The sequence below is a fragment of the Cucurbita moschata genome, unplaced genomic scaffold (assembly GCF_002738365.1).
Source record: "Cucurbita moschata cultivar Rifu unplaced genomic scaffold, Cmos_1.0 Cmo_Scf00005, whole genome shotgun sequence".
Taxonomy (NCBI): domain Eukaryota; kingdom Viridiplantae; phylum Streptophyta; class Magnoliopsida; order Cucurbitales; family Cucurbitaceae; genus Cucurbita; species Cucurbita moschata.
In genome coordinates, this window is record NW_019268521.1 from 1912230 (window position 1) to 1936077 (window position 23848).

The 23848-nt window shown below is 36.8% G+C and overlaps 2 protein-coding genes across 2 annotated transcripts; both read right to left on the minus strand.

The window, feature by feature from the left end:
- Positions 1-278: 278 nt before the first annotated feature.
- LOC111442939 (CCR4-NOT transcription complex subunit 9-like) lies at positions 279-7167 on the minus strand. The gene is made up of 9 exons (XM_023080501.1): positions 6856-7167; positions 5418-5489; positions 5225-5314; positions 5045-5087; positions 3916-4022; positions 2953-3048; positions 1856-2046; positions 1703-1772; positions 279-615 (listed from the first exon to the last, which is right to left on the minus strand). The coding sequence occupies exons 1-9, from the start codon at positions 7039-7041 to the stop codon at positions 511-513; spliced, it is 960 nt and encodes a 319-aa protein (XP_022936269.1). The 5' UTR covers positions 7042-7167; the 3' UTR covers positions 279-510.
- Positions 7168-9097: 1930 nt separating this feature from the next.
- On the minus strand, positions 9098-21799 carry LOC111443613 (1,4-alpha-glucan-branching enzyme 3, chloroplastic/amyloplastic). Its single transcript, XM_023081511.1, has 21 exons — positions 21422-21799; positions 21190-21261; positions 20959-21023; positions 19008-19679; positions 18673-18845; positions 17358-17447; positions 16480-16555; positions 15766-15873; positions 14575-14665; positions 13472-13573; positions 13009-13111; positions 12612-12749; positions 12459-12530; positions 12230-12334; positions 11687-11764; positions 11483-11590; positions 11109-11189; positions 10831-10935; positions 9808-9893; positions 9652-9706; positions 9098-9152 (listed from the first exon to the last, which is right to left on the minus strand). The coding sequence occupies exons 1-21, from the start codon at positions 21736-21738 to the stop codon at positions 9120-9122; spliced, it is 2730 nt and encodes a 909-aa protein (XP_022937279.1). The 5' UTR covers positions 21739-21799; the 3' UTR covers positions 9098-9119.
- Between the last annotated feature and the right edge of the window lie 2049 nt (positions 21800-23848).

The window sequence follows — 23848 nt, forward strand, 5'->3', positions numbered from 1 at the left end:
CAGGTTAGTGAAAAAATGTGGTATGTGTTTGGAGGAGACAGACGATGCAAAGAATTCAATAGGCATGTTAACACAACAAAGAATCCAATAGGCATGTTAACAAAATGTGTTGATAGTTGAAAAATTGAGATTGTGCAAAGTGACCATTCGAAAATGAAATTCTCGGTTCAATTTTCTGGATTCTTAGTGTATTCTACCCAATATTCCTCCCTCCATCCAGTTCTTTGTGTTCATCTAGATCGAGTATGAGTTGTTGTATGATCTTAACAATTACATGGTTCATAGATGCACGATAGATTACTTGAAGAAAACAGAGAAGGAAGTTCTAATGACAAAGCTATAAACATGTGTATAATTCTTTTACTCGAGAAGGTTTACTCGAGCAGGCATTGTTCAAGTTGAATGCATATCGGTTTTTAGAATTACAAACCCGTAAATAAGTTTTGGCAATGCTGAGGTGATGCTATATGCAAATACAGAGAATTTTGGAACATACATTACGGGTTTAGTTCACATCATGTGATCAAATCCAGCCCCTGCCTGAAGCGTAGGAACCCTACTCATTCCTACACTGATAAGCAACTGTTGCAGCCACCTCCTAGTGGTTGGATCATCCTGTCAACGTTAAAAATTTGGAAGTGAACCACAATTGCGAAATCAAGGAGTTTTGATAATAAGTTATAACAACAAGTCCAATACTTAGTGAGAACCCTTTATGTAACGACCCAAGTCCACCGCTAGTAGATATTGTCCTTCTTGGACTTTCCCTTTCGGGCTTCTCTTCGAAGTTTTTAAAACGTGTTTGCTAGGAAGAGGTTTTCACACCCTTATAAAAGATGTTTCGTTCTCTTTCTCAACCGATATGGGATCTCACAATCCACCCCTTCGGGACCTAGCATCCTCGCTAACACTCGTTCCCTTCTCTAATCAATGTGAGAGACCCTCAATCTACCCCCCTTTAGGGTCACACCACCTCGTGTCCAACCCCTTTTGAGGCTCGGCCTCCTCACAGGCACACCGCCCAATGTCTGGCTTTAATACCATTTGTAATGGTCCATCCCCACCGCTAGCAGATATTGCCGACGTTGGGCTTCCCCTCAAGGTTTTTAAAATACGTTTGCTGGGGAGAGGTTTCCACACCCTTATAAAGAATGTTTTGTTCTCTTCTTCAACCGATGTGAGATCTCACAATACACCCCTCTTCAGGGCCCAGCGTCCTCGCTAGCACTCGTTCCCTTCTCCAATCGATGTGAGACTCTCCAATCCACCCCCCTTCGAGGCCCAGCGTCCTTGCTGGCACACCGTCTCATGTTTTAACCCCCTTCGGGGATCAGTCTCCTCACTAGCACATCGCCCAATGTCTGGCTCTAATACCATTTATTACGGTCCAAGCCCACCACTAGCAGATATTGTCCTTTTTGGGCTTACCCTGTCCGGCTTTCCCTCAAGGTTTTTAAAATATGTTTGCTAGAGAGAGGTTTCCACACCCTTATAAAGAATGTTTCGTTCTCTTCCTCAACCACGTTTTTTTTTTCCCCAACGGAAATTTTACAGTATTTTCCTCTTAGCATAACCATTCTACAACGCCAACATAGTCAGCTTAGCCTAAGACACTGAACATGAATTAGAAACATACTTAGAACAGAAAGCTTCACAGAAGCCCTACAGACACAAATGAAATTCATGTCGAAAAGACACTTACCCGAAGACAGCCATTGAAAGTAGAATCTCTCAGCATGTCTGGAAGACAGCTCCTTAAGGCGTCGCAAGCTCTGAACAACGGAACAAGTCGTTAAAGAAACCGAAAAGGCTAATAATAATACCTTAACTGAAATGCAAATCCACTTTTACGCACTTCGGGTTATCGGACAATCGAAGATAACATCGAATTATGTGCTTCAAGAGACGAGATGAAGGTTGCTCAGCAAGAGCTGCAACCATATTCCCCAGAACTCGACCAACAGCGAAAAATCTTTCGGCTGTAGTACAAATATAATCCAACCCGACATCATCCAGTAAAATTTTCTGCACGATAAATGTTGCAACCTGCAGTTCAAAGTCGTGGGTCAATTTAGTGTAAGGTCTCCTCTAATATTTCACCTGCAAGAGCCAATAACAGTGCCAAACATAAACAGAACAAGAAATCCCTGTTGACACAAAGCAATCAGCACAATAAAGAGACACAAACCACCACCTATTTTGAGAGGCTGGAAACCTCTTTTACCAAGACATTAAGCCAAACAATTCACAAAAAAAACTAAACGGCCGCCAGCACATATTATCCTCTTTGGGCTTTCCTTTCTTGGGAGAGGTTTCCACATCCTTATAAAGAATGCTTTGTTCTCCTTCCCTAATCGACGTGGGATCTCACAATTCACCCCCTTCGGAGCCAAGCGTCCTAGCCGGCACTTGTTCCCTTCTCCAATCGATGTGGGACCTCCCAATCCACACCCCTTCGGGGCCCAGCATCCTTGCTAGCACACCGCCTCGTGTCCAACTCCTTCGGGGTTCAACCTCCTCGTTGGCACATCGCTCGGTGTCTGGCTTTAATACCATTTGTTACAGCCCAAGCCCACCGTAGCACATATTTTCCTCTTTGGGTTTTCCCTTCCGGGCTTCCCTTCAAGGTTGCTAGATAGAGGTTTTCACGCCCTTACAAAGAATGTTTCGTTCTCCTCCCCAACCAACGTGGGATCTCACGTCAGGAGGGGTGTTTCCTACCCTATCAAAAGGAATAACTCAGTTTTAATAATTCAGAGTTTTAGAAAGGGCCCACAAATTGAGAGTGGGTCCTCATCCCTTAATTTTTGGTGACAAGTGCAATTGAGATTTTATAATAGATAATTTCCAATAAAATAAGGTATAAAATGAGATAAAATTGCAACCAGTTCACATTGCTATAAAAATTAAAAAGAGAAATATAGAAATAAAAGTAGCATCAGGAAACTCAGCTGTTTTTGACAACTCGCTTCCCATTTCCATTGTACGCAGGCATAGAGGAATTATTTCAGTTGACAGCAGAAAACTTATTACTTCTGTATCATCTACCTGGTAAAAAAAAAAAAAAGAGGAAAACAAAAGTTATTATATTTTCAATATAGAGAGTGCCCAATAAAAAGGAAAAAAAGAAAAAAAAGAAGAAAGGTGAGATCTCACGTCCGTTGGAGTGGAAAACGAAACATTTTTTATAAAGGTGTGGAAACCTCCCCTAGTGGACACGTTTTAAAAACCTTGAGGGGAAAGCCCAAAGAGGAGAGTATCTGCTAGCAGTGGGTTTGGGCGGTTAAAAATGGTATCAGAGCCAGACACCGAGTGGTGTGCCAGCGAGAACGCTAGCCCTGAAGGGGTGGACTGTGAGATCCCATATCGATTGGAGAGAGGAATGAGTGTCAGTGAGGACGTTGGGCCCCGATAATGGGTGGATTGTGAGATCCCACATCGGTTGGGGAGGAGAACGAAGCATTATTTATAAGGGTATGAAAACCTCTCCCTAGGAGACGTGTTTTAAAACCTTGAGGGGAGTCCCTGAAGGGAAAGCCAAAGAGGACAACATCCGCTAGCGATAGGTTTGGGCGGTTAAAAATGGTATCAAAGCCAGACACCGAGCGGTGTGCCAACAAGAACGCTGGCCCGAAGGGGGTGGACTGTGAGATCTCATATCAATTGGAGAGAGGAATGAGTGCCAGCGAGAACGCTGAGCCCTGATAGTGGGTGGATTGTGTGATCCCACATCGATTGGGGTAGAGAACGAAGCATTCTTTATAAGGGTGTGAAAACCTATCCATACGTTTTAAAAACCTTGAGGGAAGCCCAGAGGGAAAACCCAAAGAGGACAATATCGGCTAGCGGTGGGCTTGGGCTGTTATAAGAAAATTATAGGGAGAGAGTATAAGCTCATGCTTTAAAGTGACATACCTTCACCAACGCACCGATGACACCCAAGCTAGTAAGGCGCAAGTACTCAAAAGGCCTCGACTTGCTAGTCGTGTTGAGGAAAGGATACAAATACAACGGTATGTGAGCTGGACAGGATAAATTCAGTATCAATCAATTCTTGAAACAAACAGACAACTATGCAATCATCTTAAGGAAATCGTGAAAATCCTATGACCGCTAACTGCTAAGCACCCAACTAATATATGCATTCAAAAATTTTGCTAGATATTCAACTTAGAAGCCCCATGGTGGATTATGCAGAAGTTATAATTGTAATTATCTGTTAGGTTTAATTTTTTCTTTAGAGTGGAGGTCCTTTTTGTTAGGTTATGTAACACCTCGAATTTTAGGAAAATATGTTTTTGTTAGGTTATATAACGCCTCGAATTTTAAAACTGTGAGGGTTTTAGGTTGACCCTTATAGCATTTTAAACCCATGAGGGTTTTAGGTTGACCCCTATAGCGTTTTAAAACCGTGAGGGTTTTAGGTTGACCCTTATAGCGTTTTAAAACCGTGAGGGTTTTAGGTTGACCCTTACAAGGGTGTGGAAACCTCTCCTTAACAAACGTGCTTTAGACTGACCTGGTATGAAAACCTCTCCCTAACAAACGCGTTTTAAGCTGACCCGGTATGGAAACCTCTCCCTAACAGACGCATTTTAGGCTGACCCGGTATAGAAACCTCTCCTTAACAGACGTGTTTTAGGTTGACCTGATATGGAAACCTCTTCCTAACATACGCATTTTAGGTTGACTCAGTATGAAAACCTCTCCCTAACAAACGGGTTTTAGGTTGACCTGATATGAAAACCTCTCCTAACAGACGCTTTTTAAAACCAGACAATATCGGCTAACGGTGGGGTTAGGCTATTACACGTTACCTCCTTTTTGTGGCTTTCTATTTTATGTTCTAGTATTCTTTCATAAAAAATGAGATGGAGAGTCTTTCAAAGTGTTTGGGATCCACATGGCTAGTTTCATTGCTTCCTCCACACAAACTAATTAGTGTAAATTTCCGACAAGCCCACTTCATTTAGTATGTTAGATTGTGTCTTGAACAAAGTCTCAAGCAAAAGTGTTCAAACATTAACAAGATCAACAACATTACCGTTCAGAAACAACATCCTTGTATCTGGGTGTGAAGCTACACACTGCAAAAAAAAACATACAAAAAGTGATATAGACTGCATAAGTTATAGTTTCAGATCAACAAGATATTGTGTAACTAGTGAGCACAAAATCATATGTAATTTGATTCCATGATGTAACAAGTTCGACAAGGAGTGACCTGAAGAAGAGCAAGAGCATTGCAAACTCTATTCGACTGCGCCGGGGTCAGATTAGGGGGAGACAGAACAGGATATATTGATACAATTTCCTGTTCCACCCCAAAACAAACAAACAAACAAACACAAAATCAAACAAGATTAGGAGTGAATTATAGACAATTCATAGTATGTTTGAGAATTAAAGCAGCATACTTGCAACAAGGCAGCAATGGTTCCAAAGGAGTTCCATAACAGTGGAGCCAAATCTTGAAACAGTTCCCTCTTCTGAAAAATAAGAACAGAAGCAAATTAGGGTATCAGATATACTTGGTTAACTGCACATACAATACCAAAAGAATTCCCATATGATGAACGCTAACAAAGAATCAACAGATATTGTCCTCTTTGGGGTTTTCTTTTGGGCCTATCCCAAGCGTGCTAGGGAGAAGTTTCACCCTACCAATGCTTTGTCCCATTGGGATAAATCTGACCCCTTCCACGGTTCACGCCTACGTATATGGGATATTTTAAGAGGTGAACATCTTTCTTAGTCGTAGGGTCCGGGGAAAGACAGATTGCTCTGAAAACACCCCTTTTCTCATTTGCATTTCAGTTGCATGTCATCAGTTCCCTTCTACCGTCCCTTTCCCCATTTGTAAGAACTTGTTTCAGTTGCATGTCATAAGTTCCCTACTACCGGCGCGGGATCGTTCCCCCTCTACCGGCGCGGGATCGTTCCCCCTCTACCGGCGCGGGATCGTTCCCCCTCTACCGGCACGGGATCGTTTAACCACCCCTTTTCTCATTTGCATTTCAGTTGCATGTCATCAGTTCCCTTCTACTGTCCCTTTTCCCATTCGTAAGCACTTGTTTCAGTTGCATGTCATAAGTTCCCTTCTACCGGCGCGGGATTGGGATCGTTCCCCTTGCATGTCATAAGTTCCCTTCTACCGGCGCGGGATTGGGATCGTTCCCCCTCTACCGGCGCAGGATCGTTCCCCCTTCTACCGAAGCAGGATGGATTGTTTCAGTTGCATGTCATAAGTTCCCTTCTACCGAAGGGGGATGGATCGTTCCCCTTCGACCGAAGGGGGATGGATTGTTTCATTGCATGTCATAAGTTCCCTTCTACAGAAGGGGGATGGATCGTTCCCCTTCTACAGAAGCCGGATCGTTCCCCTCCAACCGAAGCGCAATAGAAAAAAAATTGCAGCAAGAAGTTGAGAGAAAAGTGGAAGAAGAAGAAGAAGGCTACGTAATTAGCTTGAGCTAAAAATAGTCAATTAACAAAACAATTCCTGACGTTCGCGAAAATTTCAGTCTATTCTATACAAAACAATTAACAAAAGTAGCACTAAACATGCAAGGATCAAAACAACATTCAACCTAGCTGCTATGAACTATACAGCAATAAGAACATAATTTCATTTCAAATAAACACAACCGATCGCGAAAATTCCTCTCAGCCACAGCAAGTTACAAATTCCTGACATGCCAAACAAAACCTACAAATTCTCTAACACCAACACAAATCCTTTCAGCCGCAATCCCTAATTATCACAACCATCACACCAAAACAAGAAAAAACACCAATCCTCAACACTCTCCTCCTCCTCCTCTCTCTGGTCGCTTAAAGGTCAAGGAATCTTACCTTCGACAGTTCAAGGAGAGCGTTCTCCCGGAGTTCCGGGTTGCTGAGGTCGAGCACTAGTTGCTCCGAAGAAGCCATTTTTCGCTCCTTGTTCGGTGCAGCTCCGGAGGCACTGGGGATCGACGAACCGATACCAGGACCTCCAAACGCAGCATTCATGGAGTGCGATTGGGGAAGATTCGACATTTTCGACGATCAAAAACCTTCAAGTCTCAACAAGACTCCTCCGATTTCACGCCGGCGAAGGGAAGAAAAGGAACTCTCTTTAGCAGCGGAGAGGGCGTCGATTTCTAGGCCTAGACGGAGTGTATACACACACATATATATTTAAATCTTTCCTATCTCGGATTTAAACTTCCGATCTCAAGAAAATGAACTAATCGGTGATTTCACGGCAAAAGGAATAAGAAATCCGATATAGAATATTACTTACAACACTACAGGATAAGACTGATTAGCCGATGTTTCAAAATTCAAAGCTGGTTTGTTAGAACCATATAAACCGATACCCATAACTCCCATCAACGAAAAAAAAATAGAACCTCTCGGGTGTACAAAATAAACTTTGTAGTTGAATACAACCATTTCTTTCCTCCCCACATTGATAGAAGTAGATAAACGACAATTAATTCTAACTCCCACATGATAAAAAATAGTAAGGTTAACGGTTTCTTTCCTCCTCACATCGATAGAAGTAGATATACGGGAATTAATTCTAACTTCCACTAATGATAAATAGTAAAAGGTCTCGAGCAAAAAATGATCCTATTCGACCGTTATACATTGCTAACATTAAAAAATGGGATAATTGGAAATCTCGAGTAACTAGCCAAAGCAACTAAAGTAGCTAAACGTGGTGACTTGTGTTGACTACTCTATATTTATTGAACTCCAAAAAAAAAAAAACAAAAAATACCCTTAATTTTTTTTTTAAGGGTTTTAAAAATATAACTTTAAAAAATATTTCAAAAATGAATTTTTTTTAATAAAACTCTTAATTAAAAAAAATTAGAAAATTAAAAAATTAAAATAAAAAACTAAAAAAAATACCCTTAATATATTATGCTAATTTTCAAACAATAATTAAAAAAAATATTAAATTAATGATTACTATGATAATTTATTAAATTATTCACTTGTAAAATTGATTTAAAGTTTATGTCACCTCATTTTATAAATAATTTAATAATATTTTTTATTGGGTTAAAATGTTTGATATTTAAATTTACATTTTGAATTAATATATACATTGTCCATTTAATTATCCTATTTTATTAATAATTTTTTTTGATAATATAGAATAATGGTTATTATTATCAATATTATAAATGAATCATTTAAAATCGTTAATACAAATCTTAATTTATAATATAATTGTCTCATAATTTAGTTAGAAAATGAAGCAAATAAAAAAAAACTAAAATTTGGTAACAAAAAATCCAACTTGCAATAATATTAATAACAATATTCAATTAAATTAATCTTTCAATAATTAAAACTCCATTGATAACATTTTTTTCCAATTTAACATTTTTAAATTTCAAAGAGTACCATAATTACGAATATTTATTCAAGTGTTGTGACAACTTAAGCTCAGCGCGGATAGATATTGTCCACTTTGACCCGTTACGAATATCCGTCAACCTAACGTTTTTATGATGTATTTACACCCTTAAAGGAATATTTCGTTCCACTCTCCAATTGATGTGGGATCTCACAATCCACCCCTTAGGGGCCTAGCGTCCTCCCTGACACACCGGATGTCTAGTTCTATTACCATTTGTAACAGCCCAAATTCACTACTACTAGATATTGTCTATTTTGGCCTGTTATGTATTGTCATCAGCCTCGCAGTTTTAAAACACGTCTAATAAGGAGAGATTTCTACACCATTATAAGAAATGTTTCGCTCCCCTCAACAACCGGGATCTTACAAATTTAAAATTTAGGTAAGAAATAAACGGACCGAGTATAAAGTGAATACTTACTCATGATCAACTTAATATACAAATTTACCGTGGCGGTTTACAAAAGAGCCACAGTCAAAATTCTATGAGTGGTGAAAATAGGAAATGAAACCTGCAAAGATCAAGTGATTTCATCTCATAAATACATTGAACATCAGCTGTTCTAATAGGCTTTGATTCAACAAATTACCTCACCACTGGAAAATCAGGCTCTATTGGGCATGCCTTTCTAGCAGACACATATTAGCAACTTTGGCAAACTTCTGTCTAATTTCTTCCAAATGGGTTCAAAACGGCTTATATTCTCAATATTCGACTTAGTTTGTAGACCTGCACGAGCGAGCGAGCGAGAGAGATCGGGTGAGTATACATGGAAAATGAATTTAGTTCGAAAATTAACGAGTGTGTGCAGAGTATCTATCTTAAGAAAGTGTAATATCAGTTCCTTTGCATCATTTTCAAGCATAAATGAAGTCTAGTGGTCGTGTATATTAGTCACCGAACTTTAACAAGTTTCAATTATGTTCTTGAACTTTCAACCGTGATTATATGTTATGTTAACGGATAAATAACAGAAAAAAATAAAGAACAAGTAGAGTGCCATATGTAACATACGCACGTTATTCTAATATTTTAAGTTATCTACTTCATTTTCTTTCGTTTGCCTATCATAACGTGATGAATCAATCATTCTTTTTTATTCAGAATTCCAAAAAACAAGAAACAAGAAATGGTTTCCAAACATGTTTCTATTTTTTTCGACAAAGAGGAAACGAGAAACAAAAAACCATATCCGAAAAACAACACAACATCCACAAATTTAACGAACCTGTGCAGTTCTGCAAGGCAACGGCACTTCTAGGCAGTTTCGGAGGCCATCAATTCTGGAAACATGAAGATCACATGATGATATATGGTGAAAAGTAATCTCAAAATGAATTACAGGAGAACGAAGGAAGTCTTCAAGAAAGTCGAAAACCGTTACCTTCGGCTTATTGTTCGTTGAAGATATTGATCATGCTTTATAATCCCTTGACCTCCATATTTAGTCTCATCGGTATTTAATATAATCTGTGCACATTAAAATATCAGACTTTAGTCCATTTTTTGGGTGTTTGAAAATGAGCACAAAAACCAAATTATGGTTAATATGAGGACTGGAAGACTTTTGTTTAAAGGCTAAAATTTGCCTATTTGTATAAAGTTCATGGAGTGACAATGTGTATACATGGGTGCTAGATAATAAGCAAAAGGTCACACCCCCTTTGATAATAACTTTAAATTCAAGTTCCCTATACCTGTTTATTAAAGTCCAGCCACACAACATGTAGGGGAGAGATTCGAACCTGTAACAGCCCAAGGCCACTGCGAGCATATATTGTCCTCTTTGGGGTTTTCCCTTAAGGTTTTTAAATGCGTCTACTAGAGAGAGGTTTCCACACCCTTATAAAGAATGTTTCGTTCTCCTCCCCAACCAATGTGGAATCTCACAATCCACCCCCCTTTGGGCCCAGTGTCCTCGCTGGCACACCACCCAATGTCCACCCTCTATGTTCTCGCTAGCACACCGCCCGGTGTCAGACTCTAATACCAACTGTAACAACCCAAACCCACTGCTAGCAGATATTATCCTCTTTGGACTTTCCCTTTCGGGCTTCTTTTCAAGGCTTTTAAAACGCATCTACTATGGAGAGGTTTCCACACCCTCATCAGAATGCATCGTTCTCCTCCCCAACTGATGTGGGATCTCACAGAACCTCTTATCAGATCGAGGGTATATGATTTAACAATTGAGCTATTCTTAGGTTCTTTATTTTCTAATCTATTTTAAAATTATAACTTGCTTTTAAAATGGTTTGAGTTATTAGTTTAAATTGTGTACATTCTAAAAATGTTTTATAAAAGTGAAAAAACAATTTTAAGACGAAAGATAATCGTTATTGAACAAAATCCAAGTAATACTAAGAAGTTTCAGAAAAATATAACTTGGTAGCAAAGTAGTACTTACTCGATATTCTCCAGCTTCTTCCACACCAACACTGTAGCTTTCGTAAGAATCTGTGGGATGGAAGTTGCATATGAAGAGGAAGGGACCTCGAATATAAGATATTACCTGAAAAGGTTAAAAATAATGTATTGATTCACACTGAACACTATATCAAGATGTTCCACCCAAGAATTACATTTATCTGCATTCTTAAGGGTGCGTTAGATAAGCAAGAACCAAACGTGTAAGCGTCCGTAGATAAAATGAACTAAAAAAGAAAGGAAAAGGATAAATCTTACTTTGGTAGCTTCATTGACATGGTGAACATTTGGTAAACTTCTTGTTCGTAGTTTTTCATTTTCATCCAATCCCATCAGGTCCTAGAAAGAAGAAAGTAAATTAGCACAATTGAATTAGATCAATAGAAACTCATTTTTTATTAAATTAAGTTAAACATCATGTGATGAGGTTTGGAAGGTGGTGAGGATGTCTCCTTTTAAGCAACGTTCAATAATATTTTTTACAATTATGATTTTAGTTTCATTTTCTTGAACTAGAGTCACTTTCCGGAGTTGAAAAATAGTTGTGGGACTTGATCTCAAAAACATTTACTTCACTTCAAGTTGCATAACAAAGTTTTCAAAATTGATGATATTGAAAAATAGCTGAACACCTTGTCAAAGACGAACAAATCACGATGCATTTCCTTTTCTAAAAGATCCCACTGTCGGTTGGCAAGTGAAAACGAGAGGTTGTTGCTTGGCATCGGGAACTCAACTCTCTGATACATAGACAAATATTACACATATATTTTGACAGGAGACAAACATTACAAATATTATACATCTTCATGCATATTGAAGAGATAGAACCTGACCTTCGGGTGCCCAAACTCGTTTCCCATAAAGTTCAGATATGCTCGTCCGCCCATAGTAAATGTGATAAATCTAATCATCTGATTCAGATTCAAGGCCATCAAAAGAAAAATTACAGAGATAGAACTTATGCTATGCATTTGAATGTAAGGACAGAAAGGAATAGAACGTAGAACTCTTTCTGCAGTAACTAGTTCACCCTATGCATTTGAATGTAAGCTAATATACATTGAAAATGGGCATAGACACACGATATGGACCTTGGATAGACCGTTCTTTTTTAACAGGCTTTGAGAGTTTTCGTAATAAAAGATTATAATGTAGTTAATGTAAAAACCGAAAGTGATTAGTTGAAATGTTGTTCGGTCAACATATCATTTGATCTACGTTCTAATTCCCTATTATTGGCTAACTAAAAAACATTTGAAACCGGTAAAATCGTGAAATTGCAACTGTTTCTGAAGCTACAAGAATTTTATGCAAACTAGAACATTTATTGTCTAAGATGTTAAATGAATAATTTTACTTCAATAGATGAATCATACTTTGTGTAAGGAACACCCCCTGAGCAGTGTTTCCTTTGATCCAGAACCATGCTCCTTGGTATCACCAAACAGAATCTCAGCATACGAACGTCCACCAGAGATGGACTAAAAGAATAAAGAAACAATGAAAAAGATCAGGAAGATACGCAACCAAGCATGAAAAACCCATGCTTAAAATTCATTAAGGTACGGATCATCGTTAATTTAAAAAGGTTGAGAAGAAAATTACTTGGCTGTGGTTTTCAGCATACAGGAGCATCTTGTTCACGTAGTGTCTGTTGTCAATTAATGAGCTAACAATCTGCATGATGCAATTCTCTCCCCTTAATAAATGGAAAACCCTCTAAGTGATTCAAACAGGTTCACAAAGTATAGAAACAACCTTATTCATGCTCCATTCTTGGTCTGGAACATTCTGAAGGAAGGACGACCACATCTCGGATGCGGAAAGATTCACATAATAATCAAAACCCAGTCCACCTTGAGAGGTCGGCTCACATAGTCCAGGATAATACGTTGCCTGACAAATAAGAATTTTTAGAAAGCTAGAATGTATATAATGCCTAAAAGTAAATATCCTAGCCAAGAGTCTAAAGAATTAATCAGCACGAAGAGTCTAAAGAATTAATCAGCTAGAGACCATCGATTAACCATTTACCAAGCCAAAACAAGGTATTAATCCAACCTCTAACTTTAACTACAAAGTGTAGAATAAAAGGGTTTTCAAGTATAGGTATGATAAAATTATATAAAAAGCAAATAAATTAGCAATTGTTTACATCTTCAGCAATCGTTATTATATTAGGATGAAGACCATGAAGTATCTCATTTGCCAGCATGAGGTATAGCAACGCATCCTTGTCTACATATTGATTGCAGAACCTGTGAACAAACAGGGTTGGGTTTCAATTACCACAAGGATAGCATAAATCAGAAACCAAAATACTAACGTTAAGCTGAAGATACACACAAACTTTCCGTGCAGTTGGAATAACTTTTATTAAAAGCAGTTAACAAGGATAATTGAGAGAAGATCTCTGGTTCATATGTTATAATGAGACAATAAACATGGTTTGAATCAAACAAATAAAGATCCATCTAGAGCTATTTTCCAAGTTATCAGTATTATTGCTTTCCTTTCCGAATTAAAGTTTTAGTTTCAAATTGTATTAAAAAAAAATGCAGAAGGATAACAGAGCAGTTGCGTGTATGTAAGATTACTAGTTCCAGTAGATGCCTTACTCTTCCATGTCTCCGGTAAAAGAAGCAAACCCATTGTGAGTATAGATCATTGAAGAGAGTGAATGAAAACGGAAACCATCAATACGATACTCCACAACCCACCTGTTAAAAGATAAACCTACATGCGGATTAATAATTACATATGTAGAAGGTCCATGCTAACTAGTTAACATGACCATACCAATAAACAAAAGCACGCGCTTCATATACAATAGAAAGAAAACATAATGTCAAACAACTATTGCATACAAAACAGAAGTTGAACATAAATTTCATTTCAATATATTTCTGTATAAAAGAAACCGAGCTTTCATTAAGAAACAATAAAAGAAAAGGAGAATATAAAAAAAAAATAGTAGACAAAAAAACGAAGGGAGCCCCAAACTAGCTAAAAAGGGGCTCCAATCCAACTAAATCAATCCAAGATCACAATTACAAAAGAAACTAACCCCCAATGAGGCATTAAACCAAGCCCCCTCCTAGACCTCTTCATTGGATCTCTCAACCTCCCTAAAAGTCTTGTTATTCCTCTCTAGTCAAATACCCCAAACAATAGCAAAAAAAAAACTCGTATGCCATAGCACACAGCCTTTCTCACAAAAAGGAAAAGAAAAGAGAATCTCCTCAATCATGGAGAAACAATTGTACTCCAAGCCAGATGTAACCCATTTCGATCAACATGATAAGTACAAGGATGTATAAAGAAAAAGGGGCATATAAAATTTTGGTCCTTTCCATCTAGACTGTAATTATTCACTCACTATTGTGACAGCTACATGGAGACCCTTCTTATAACTCAGTTGTCTTTTATTTTTTTCTTCTATCGTGGAATGAATATTTCATTTCTTATTGAACAAATAAAAATAATAACGAGACCAATAAAAGTTCATTCTTTGTGGCTTGTATGAGTGGGAAAAGGTTTCTCATCGTTCCCTATAGGATTCTATTTAAGAACATGTTCTTGCAACAGAGGATCAAAACTCACTTTAAAATATTGTAAACAAAAAGGAAAGGCGATGAACAATACCAAAAAGGGGGAAACGAATGAATATCACTTTCAATTATAACAGGAAAATAGCCTTGAGGTTTGTTTTGTACATTACCAGTTAAGATTTGAGAGAAGAAAATGCAACACATCTTGATCCCCGTATTTAAACATCCTTGTTCCCCAATATTTGTGATGCCCTCTTTTACCTGTTCAAGCAAAAACTTGAAGAGTAACTAAGTTCAGAAAGACTTTACAAATGGGTAAGCCAAGAAGAAATATACTTGATTAAAAAAAGAGCATTTAACCACAAGGCTTCGTACTACAATGCCAAAAAAGAAGCACAGATGTTCACACCTCTGACAGATAATGGTGCAAGACCCACACAAGGTTTTATACTCGGCTTATATAAGAAAAGACCTTGTAGTACTACTTGAACAGGATGTGTTCTATGGGCTGCGACCTTGAGTTCTAAAGCATAACAACGCTTTGCGTTGCAGCACAAGTGTGATATAAGGCTATAAATTGCATCTTTCATATATGTTTCTTGAATACTTGTTGGGGAAACATAAGAGTGTTGGAAAAGGTCAGAAAGGCTAGTTGTGAGCATATTATAAGAACTTTAGAGCTCCTTCGAATGATTTTTGCAGAGACATATTCTTGTGAAGGCATGTATTTTATATTCTTCATCTCAAGTTAACCTTCATCCTTATGATAGTCTAAAGAATATGCAAACAATACACCAGGGTGAACCTATATGATCGTTTCTATACTTTCCTTCTTTGCTTTTATTAAGAAAACTGTTGTTGCTAATGTGTGCTGAATTTAGGATCTTGTAAACTTTCCAATTTCCTACAAATTCAAACTAGTTGGAAGCCCGCAATTGAAGAAGCAGCAAATGCTCCTAGTAGGAGGTAGAGCACAATTAATTTGGTGGATAATGGTAGGTTTCAAATAAATAGTGACATATCAATAATCTAACATTTTATGCCGAGCTTCAATTTTGCAACATTTTTGAATGCCTCCTTGTAGAAGGTCTTGGGGGTGGAATAGAAAAGAAAAATAATATATAAATAAGAAAATTATTAATCTGAATAGAAGAGGATTAGAAATCCAATCACAAAAGAAAAAAGGTAAGGTTAAAAGAATTAAGTTAAAATATTAATAATAATTTTTTCCATTAACAACCCTGAATAAGAACACGTGCCCAGCCACTTAAAAGCAACGTTGGCATCAAGAGGCAATATAGTCTGACAGACGGCTAAGGCCTACTAGCCAACAAAGTGAGTAATCAAGGCTCAAAAAATACCAGTATGAAAGTAGCAGTCATTTGATCCATCAAATGATGATAGTCCGACCATCTCATCAGCAGCAGCATATGAATGAACAATATCCAAGAAGACAAGAAGTCCAAGGCCTGTGCCAAAAATAAATAAAAGTGCAAACTAAAAGTACGTAAGCTTTCACTTTCTCTTCAATTAAAATAACAAAAAAAAAAAAAAATGAATAGAATGCATGCAAAATTTACATTCTAAATTTTTTTAAAAATTAATAATCATAATAATAAAGGAAAAAAGAAAAGAAACAGAGACAGTGATCTTGCATGAACGTTCAAGAATGCAGTAACTTAACCAGACTGCAATCTAAATCATAAAGGCAGTTTTACTTGACCACACCATATCTTTCCACATTGTATAGGACTCTTAACCAGCAGCCCAAAAACACCAGTTTTGGGTACATGCAAATTCTTCCATATCATATAAAACTCTCGACAGCAGATAGGACATTTCGTACATAGGGATATGGAAATTGTTCGCTTTATAGGGGACTCTTGACCAGCATCTGAAAACACTTTGGTTGTTGACGTGATCTAGCCTGTCTAGTAAGCTAAGAAGCACTTACAAATACAATTGCAAAGAAAATGATACCCCTTTTATTTAACACAAGACGAAGAGAAAATAGAACCAACAAAATATTTAACGCGAGTAAACGAAAAGAATAGTAATAGATGATGAATTATAACCATGAGCTTCATCAACCAAGCGCTTGAAGTCCTCAGGGGTCCCATATCTACTGCTGACAGCAAAGAAGTTAGTAACCTGCATAAAGATGCTTAATCATTTACAATGCTAAAGCCTGATCCCCTGTTGCTCCCCCTCAACCCACCCTCACTACAGAAAAAATAGAAAAAAGAACCAATTTTGCAATCATAGTCTACCAGTCAGTTAAACAGGATCTGTAGACATCTTAAAGTACAATTCACCCCTAAATTTGTGTAAGCATAATTTATTTAAGCATCTTTTTAACAAAAATAAAAAGGGAGCTGCTAGAGCTTAAGCTTCTTTATCGTCTTTTCTTTGTTTGATTAATCCTTCATTGATTAATCAAACATGATTTCGAACTAATAGCCAATTACCATAATGGAATGATTTACTACAGCAATTTAGAGCCACCTACTCAAGGTCAACAAAAGTACACTATATCGGCATTAATGGGGACAAACTTAAATGAGCAAAAGATCTCACAGAGAGCACACAGATCAGAAATTAAAAAACTAGCACACTCTTTGTCTGCCTTTTCATCTCTCTCTTGATCACTCTCTTTGTCCCTCCTCTACGACCACTTAATTCTTTGCCTTTCTGTCCATCTCACATAGCATTATCATATTAGCAGCATAATACTCACTCGGCCCTTCATATGCAGGAAAAAAAATTTCTTTATTCGTACTTCAAAGACGATGGCAAAAAAATCCAAACATATCCAAAGCCCAATAACTTACCAAAATATAACTTCTACGGACCAATACCTTACCAAAACAAAAGGTCGCCAACATGAATGTTCAAAAACGTAGAAGCCCTAAATTGTTCGATAACAGCAGAGATGCAAGAATAACTATCTTACCCTATAGCCAAGTGTAAAGTAATCTTTATGTTCAACCACTCCAAACAGTTGGATTGCGTTATATCCAGCTTCCTTCACATGTGGAAGAACCTGGGAGATAAAACGTAGTTGAAAGTGAATATGGACCAACGTCAGTAATGTTACAACGAAATGAAAGCCGAAGTATAAGTTAAAATGTTAGATGATTTGCTGTTGACAATGTCTTTTTATAAGAAAACTTACAAAACAATATAAAGAAATATGACAAACATAAGGGAGTGTCTTAGGTTTGTATAACTCATTGTTAACAAGTAGAGCTTATGTTTAATCTGGTTCTGAGTTACAAATTTGTTAACCCTACAAGCTATATAAACCTGATGTTGTATTAAATATAATCCTTAATGTTTCCAGTTGGAGACCTTTTTTTATAACTCCAAGACTTTTGTGCAAATTATATTTTTTCATGGAATGAATAGCCTCACACACGCACACCCTCACACATTTGAGATTATATAATCTCTTAAATCAATGCATTTTATACATTATTGATTATTTTCAAACTGAAAATTTGATATCTTTAAAAGTTCCTGCTTCCAACAAAAGATCGTCAACTGTCACAAGTCAAGTAGTTTAATTAGCTATTCCTTACACGATAATCACACAATCTAGACAATTTCAGAATCTTAAATGCACTAATAAAAAATTTCCATATGTTTTTAACAAACTAATGTCTACGAACATAATATTTGTTTATTCCTGTGTGTTTCACATGTAAAAGAAGCATTAGTATATCTAATGGTACACGAATCCAATGTTCTTTTATTAAATGAGCATTTGATTTTTTTTGTGGTATTTCAAACATCTAATATTTCTAAATCATCTTCACAATTTTTTTGAAATATCAATTGCATCAACATATTGGTAGATAGTTGATGGAGAAGGTGCTCCCGAATTCTCCTTCTAAGGCGGAAAAGGTTTTGTGGCATGCTGGATCCTTTGCAGTTTTGTTAAATATTGTGAGGTATTAGGCTTGAGAGGAACAATAGAATTTTTAGAGCGGCCAAGAGATCATATGAGGAACTTTGGGAGGTAGCCAGGTTTAATACTTCCTTATGGGCGCCAGCTACTGGTCATTAGGGCATTTTGTAATTACGAGCTTGGTTGTTCTTCTGGATTGGCGTCTTTTTTGTAGTTAGGGACAGATTCCTTTTGTTGGGCCTTTTTTCAATGCTCTTGCATTCTTTCATTTTTCTCCATAAAAGTATGGCTTCTAACAATGAAAAACATATTGGTTATCATAATGCACATGCATATAGTTGAAGCAGAGGAGACTCACCTTCTCTCTAAAGTAGTTGAAAGAAGAAACTTCCGGTTCTGATCCACTAATTCCCACATGACATTCATATATTTTCAAGGCCTTTGGTACATTAGGACTGGTGTTTTTCCATTTATATGCATATTCTGGTGGTGGTTCCCAATGGATTGCAAAACCTTGCTTCCCTTCAGCATCTGAATTTTTTAACCAATACACCAGTTAAGATAAAATTACCGAACTTCAGTTATCATGGAAAAAAACATCAAAACTTTCTAAAAACTGCCTCAGGATAGTATAGCACTGATGGTAACGTAAATATCTTAGATGAATCCTAGTAATTATTTGTCCTTCATTACCTGGCTGCACATAAGTAGCCCAAGCAGGAATTCTTTCCAATGGCCCATCAGGAGTGTTGAAATATACCCTGTATTTGCTTCCATGTGGAATAGTGGGATTATACTTTTTTAACCAAGCTTTCCTTCCCTTACGTGTTTCTAACCAGTAAGGTATAGGAGGTTTCTTAACCTTAAATTTCTCCCTTGTTACGGGATCAATCACCACGTTAAAAATATCATACTCCTTCCCATTATCAATCACGTCATATGAAACACTAGATGGATCATCTTTATGTTGTTCTTTCCATGCCTTGTATCTTGTTTCTGCATCTGGTATTTCTTCAAGCTCTTCTAATGTTTGAGGACCATTGGGACCAAATAATTCTTCATAGAGCTTAGCTGGAACTTCAAAACGGTTTTTGATGAACCTGTCCTCTCCAGGTTCCCAATATTCATCATTCGCTCTTTTGAAGATCTCGTCAATGCTGATCCCACTGTCACCTTTATCATAATCATCCACGTAATTATACTGTTGAAAATAGAGTTCCTCTGGTTTCTCTCCTTCCTTCAACCTATCTTCGAGGATGATAAACCAGTAACCATAATCATCATGGCCAAGATGCCCCTCTCTGGCAACGTTTTCTCTGGGTGACCAATCATTGAAGTCACCAATTACTGCACAATAGCGAGCACCTATAAAAAGAAAAGTTAACTAGTTATTAAAATGAGTGGTAAAGCAAAGCAAAAACCAATAGAAATTAGGTTTCCCTAAGACTTCAAAAAGATAGTTGGCACTTCTAAAATTGAAACTTCAAGCTCAACAGTGTTTTTTGTTATTTTGTATCTTTCACAACCTAGAGAAAAGATAAAAGCAATGTTTAAGTTGAAGATCAAGATCAACTAAGTTAGGTTGAAGAAATAAAATAGAGCAGAAAGAGGAACTTGTCCAACGAAGTATTTCTCAAGCAGAAAGAAAAACCGGTGATCTCCACAAAGGCAAGGTATGCAGCAAAATGAAGATTAACAACCAACAAAGAACTTAACCAGACTTCAGCATAACAAACAAATATAGAAGCATCAATGCACTCCAGTTAGCATTACTAAGATAAGAGAGCAGAAAATAAATTAGACAAGGAGGCCCAAGAAGAGACTAACAAACCATCTGAGTCCAAAACTCCATTCACATCTCCAGACTTTCCATTCAAAATTATAGTCATATTAAATCAAATATTTTTAGATTTGACCATGAGAAGGATGTCCAGTGAAAATCTGAAAACAGAAATAAAAAGGCTGCTATGGATGCACTAGGAATCAAGAAACTCCAGAAGTCTGGATTACACCCAACTAGAATCTGAAAATAAAAGTTGGGGAATGGCCTCACTCATCACCTTGGTGATCACATAAATACATTTGTAAGGGAAAAGGTGGACACCGGGGGGTTTGCCAGCAAGGATGTTGGGCCCCAAAGAATGGTGAATTGTGAGATCTCACATCGATTGGAGAGAGCAACGAGTGCCAACAAGGACGCTGGACCCTGAAGGGTGGTGGATTATGAGATTCCACATCAATTGGAGAAGGGAACAAAGCATTTTTTACAAGGGTGTAGAAACCTCTCTCTAGCAAACGCGTTTTAAAAACCTTGAGGGGAAGCCCGAAAGGGAAAGCACAAAAAGGACAATATCTACTAGCGGTGGGTTTAGGCTGTTACAAGTTCCCACCCAAGATTCACTAGAACACAACAGAGGGCAGATGTTCTGACATTGATATGGTACAAAAAAAAATTGATTAGCAAAAAAAAATTGATTAGCAAGAGAATTCTCCAAATTACAAAACGCAACCAGCTGAGTTAAATCAAGACTCAGGTCACCCACATAATCTGAATGGCTTTGCATGTACAACATGATGTTCATTACATATATTCCACGATCATATATTATCTAGAGCAGGAAAAGCAGAAGCATGGAATCCAAACCTGGAGCCCATTCCATAAAATCAACACGATGTTCCACATGGCGATGCATACCTAAAAACATAAATCTATATCCAAAATATCAAAAGCGTTAGATTCATGTGTGCAAAAAAACCAAGAACGTGCTGAAAGAGAATGGGAATAACAATTGTGCCAAGTTCCAAGCACAAAATTAAACTAAAAAGGAAAGAGTAATAGATAATGATGAAAATGAAAATGAAAAACTCAACTAACCCAGAAGACAGGTCCTGGAGATTCGCATGACGATCGTAAATTTCATCCTTGAGGTCCTTCAACGATTTATATCTACAAGTAAATAAGATAGCCATGTTTACGATATTATTATAATAAAACGAAACATTTCTCAATTCTCGAAACAAAATTTCCATGGATGATCACTCCACACTCATTCGCTTCCAGTTTCCAAATTCATTGTCATGAGACGAAACAAAACCAAGAAAACTACCTTTCACGGAGGAAATGAGCAAATTGCTTGTGAGAAATGCCGAGTTTAGTGAGAAATCCAACAGGATCGACCCCTTTCTCGCCATCCGAGACGCTTTTCGTCTTCTTAGAGTGCTGGTACTTCGCTGGTTCAGCATGTTGTGAATGTTCGGATGCTGAACAAACTATCCTCAATTTTAGTTTCCGAGACAGAGCGATGGATTGAAGCGTGGAGCGGGAGTGAGGTAGTAGAAGGAGATGATTGGTCTTGTAAGGAGGGAATTTGAGGGAAGGTGAACTTGAAAGGGCGTTCATGGCGGGGAAACTGTGCTGGTTCATGGCTCACCTGAGAAGGAATGGGGGTTTAAGATAAGGAAGCGCGTACTACTACTTACCGAGGTTTATGGGTTCACTCGTTGGTTTGTGACTCGACTCGGCCTGAGCAAACAAGTCAATCGTGTAAATTTGTGAACCGTTCTAACATAGGATCGAGCCTCGAATCACTTTTAGCATAAAGAAAAAATATATTTTCTAAAACATGAGCCATTTGAAATAAAACAATATTACAGGTTAGAAGTAAATAAGCATCCATCGCAGTTTTGATAGCACGTCCGATAATTGTCAAACTAGTCACATCTCCTACCGTACATCTTGGGGCACTTTAGTTTTGGTGGGCGTATACATGATGAACAGACATACACCTAGAGTGTACATTCAACCCGACAACCCGGACCAACCCAATCCCGAACTATAAGGTTCGGTTTCAGGTTTATGGGCAAAATTTTCGAGTTTTATTATTTATTCTAAATTTTAAATATATATATAATTTTAAAACATATTTTAAATTCTAATTTATTTATTATCCGTAATAATATTATTATACCATAATTTATATATATTTTTCTTTTTTAATAGTTTAGGACCTCTTAAAATAATCTTATTTTAATTAAAAGGTTTTTTATATATTTTTTATTTTTGTTATATACAATAATATCTTTAAACTAATCATTTTTATTATTCATTTAATTTCATGATCATTATTTTTTATTTTTCTTACTTTAACGTTTGTTATTGAATTTATTTATTTATTTATTTAGAGTTTGTTGGTGAACTTTTAATATATTTTATTTGTATTGAATAATTATAAATGGTAGATAAATAAAACTTAAAAAAAGATTTCGACAACCCAACCCGAAGATAGAGGGTTGGGTTGAGTTGGGTTACCAATTCAACCAACCCAAACTTTTGGGTTAGGTCAAAAAAATCTCCCAACCCGGACCATGTACACCCGTACATACACCTCTCCTCCCATATATACATGTCATGAATAGTAAATACTTAATTACACGTGAAAGCAATTAAAAGGGGTTTAAAATGGGTATATGACCATGAACAACAGGTTTTGGACAAGTATGACCGATACATCTAACATGCAGTGACAGACAACACGTTTTAGACAAGAATGATCATGACACTAATCAGCGTTTACTACATACGACATCTCGTCTTCCAACATGTCTTTTCCGACGTTGAATGGTGACGTTTCTAGGACTAACATTTTTGTGAACCCAATTCGACATCAACTTCCACTAATTTTAAGATTATTTAGTTAAGCGTGCCTTACTTTAAACAATTCTATGTTCGGTGACCACTTATAAATTTTTCCGACATACGTATAAGTGACATAGAAGAACCCGTGTTGATTTCTAGGTATAGTATTCACTCTTATAAAGTAAAAAATATATACCGTGTCCATTTTTTAGCTATCAGATGTCGAATGCAGATGACCCTTTTTATTTTGCATCTTTATCAAGAAACCATTGCAGCCTTATTTTGTCAGTGCTTCCAAAAGCAAATATACAAAAAATATGGTTCCCTTCTTTCCTTTTGAGAGTTGAAGACTTCCAACGGAATGCACCAAAATGGTCAATTTCCTTTCATGCATGGACTTTCAATATTTACACGATATTCAATGCGTCGATTTTTTTTAGGGTTTAGGGTTTGACGAGGTGAGATCTTACATTAGTTGGAGAGTAGAACGAAATATTTCTTATAAGGGTGTGAAAAACTCTCCTTGGTAAACACGTTTTAAAATTGTAAGGCTGATAACGATACGTAACAGGCTAAAGCAGACAATATCTACTAGCGGTAGACTTTAGACTGTTACAGACGGTCTGAATATTTAAACTTCCAATTTTGAATTGTGTAAGTTTCTAAACCTTAAAAGATTTACGATTAGATCCATAAAATTAATAATAATAATAATAAAATAAGAAAAAAAAAATTTGTATTTAATATGTCTGTAGATTAAAATTTTGTAAAAATCAATTAAATTATATATATATATATATATATATATATATATATATTAAATTTAATATGTATTATTATTTTTAATTATTAAATAGGTTAAATATTTATTAGACATAAATTTATTGAGCGACAATAA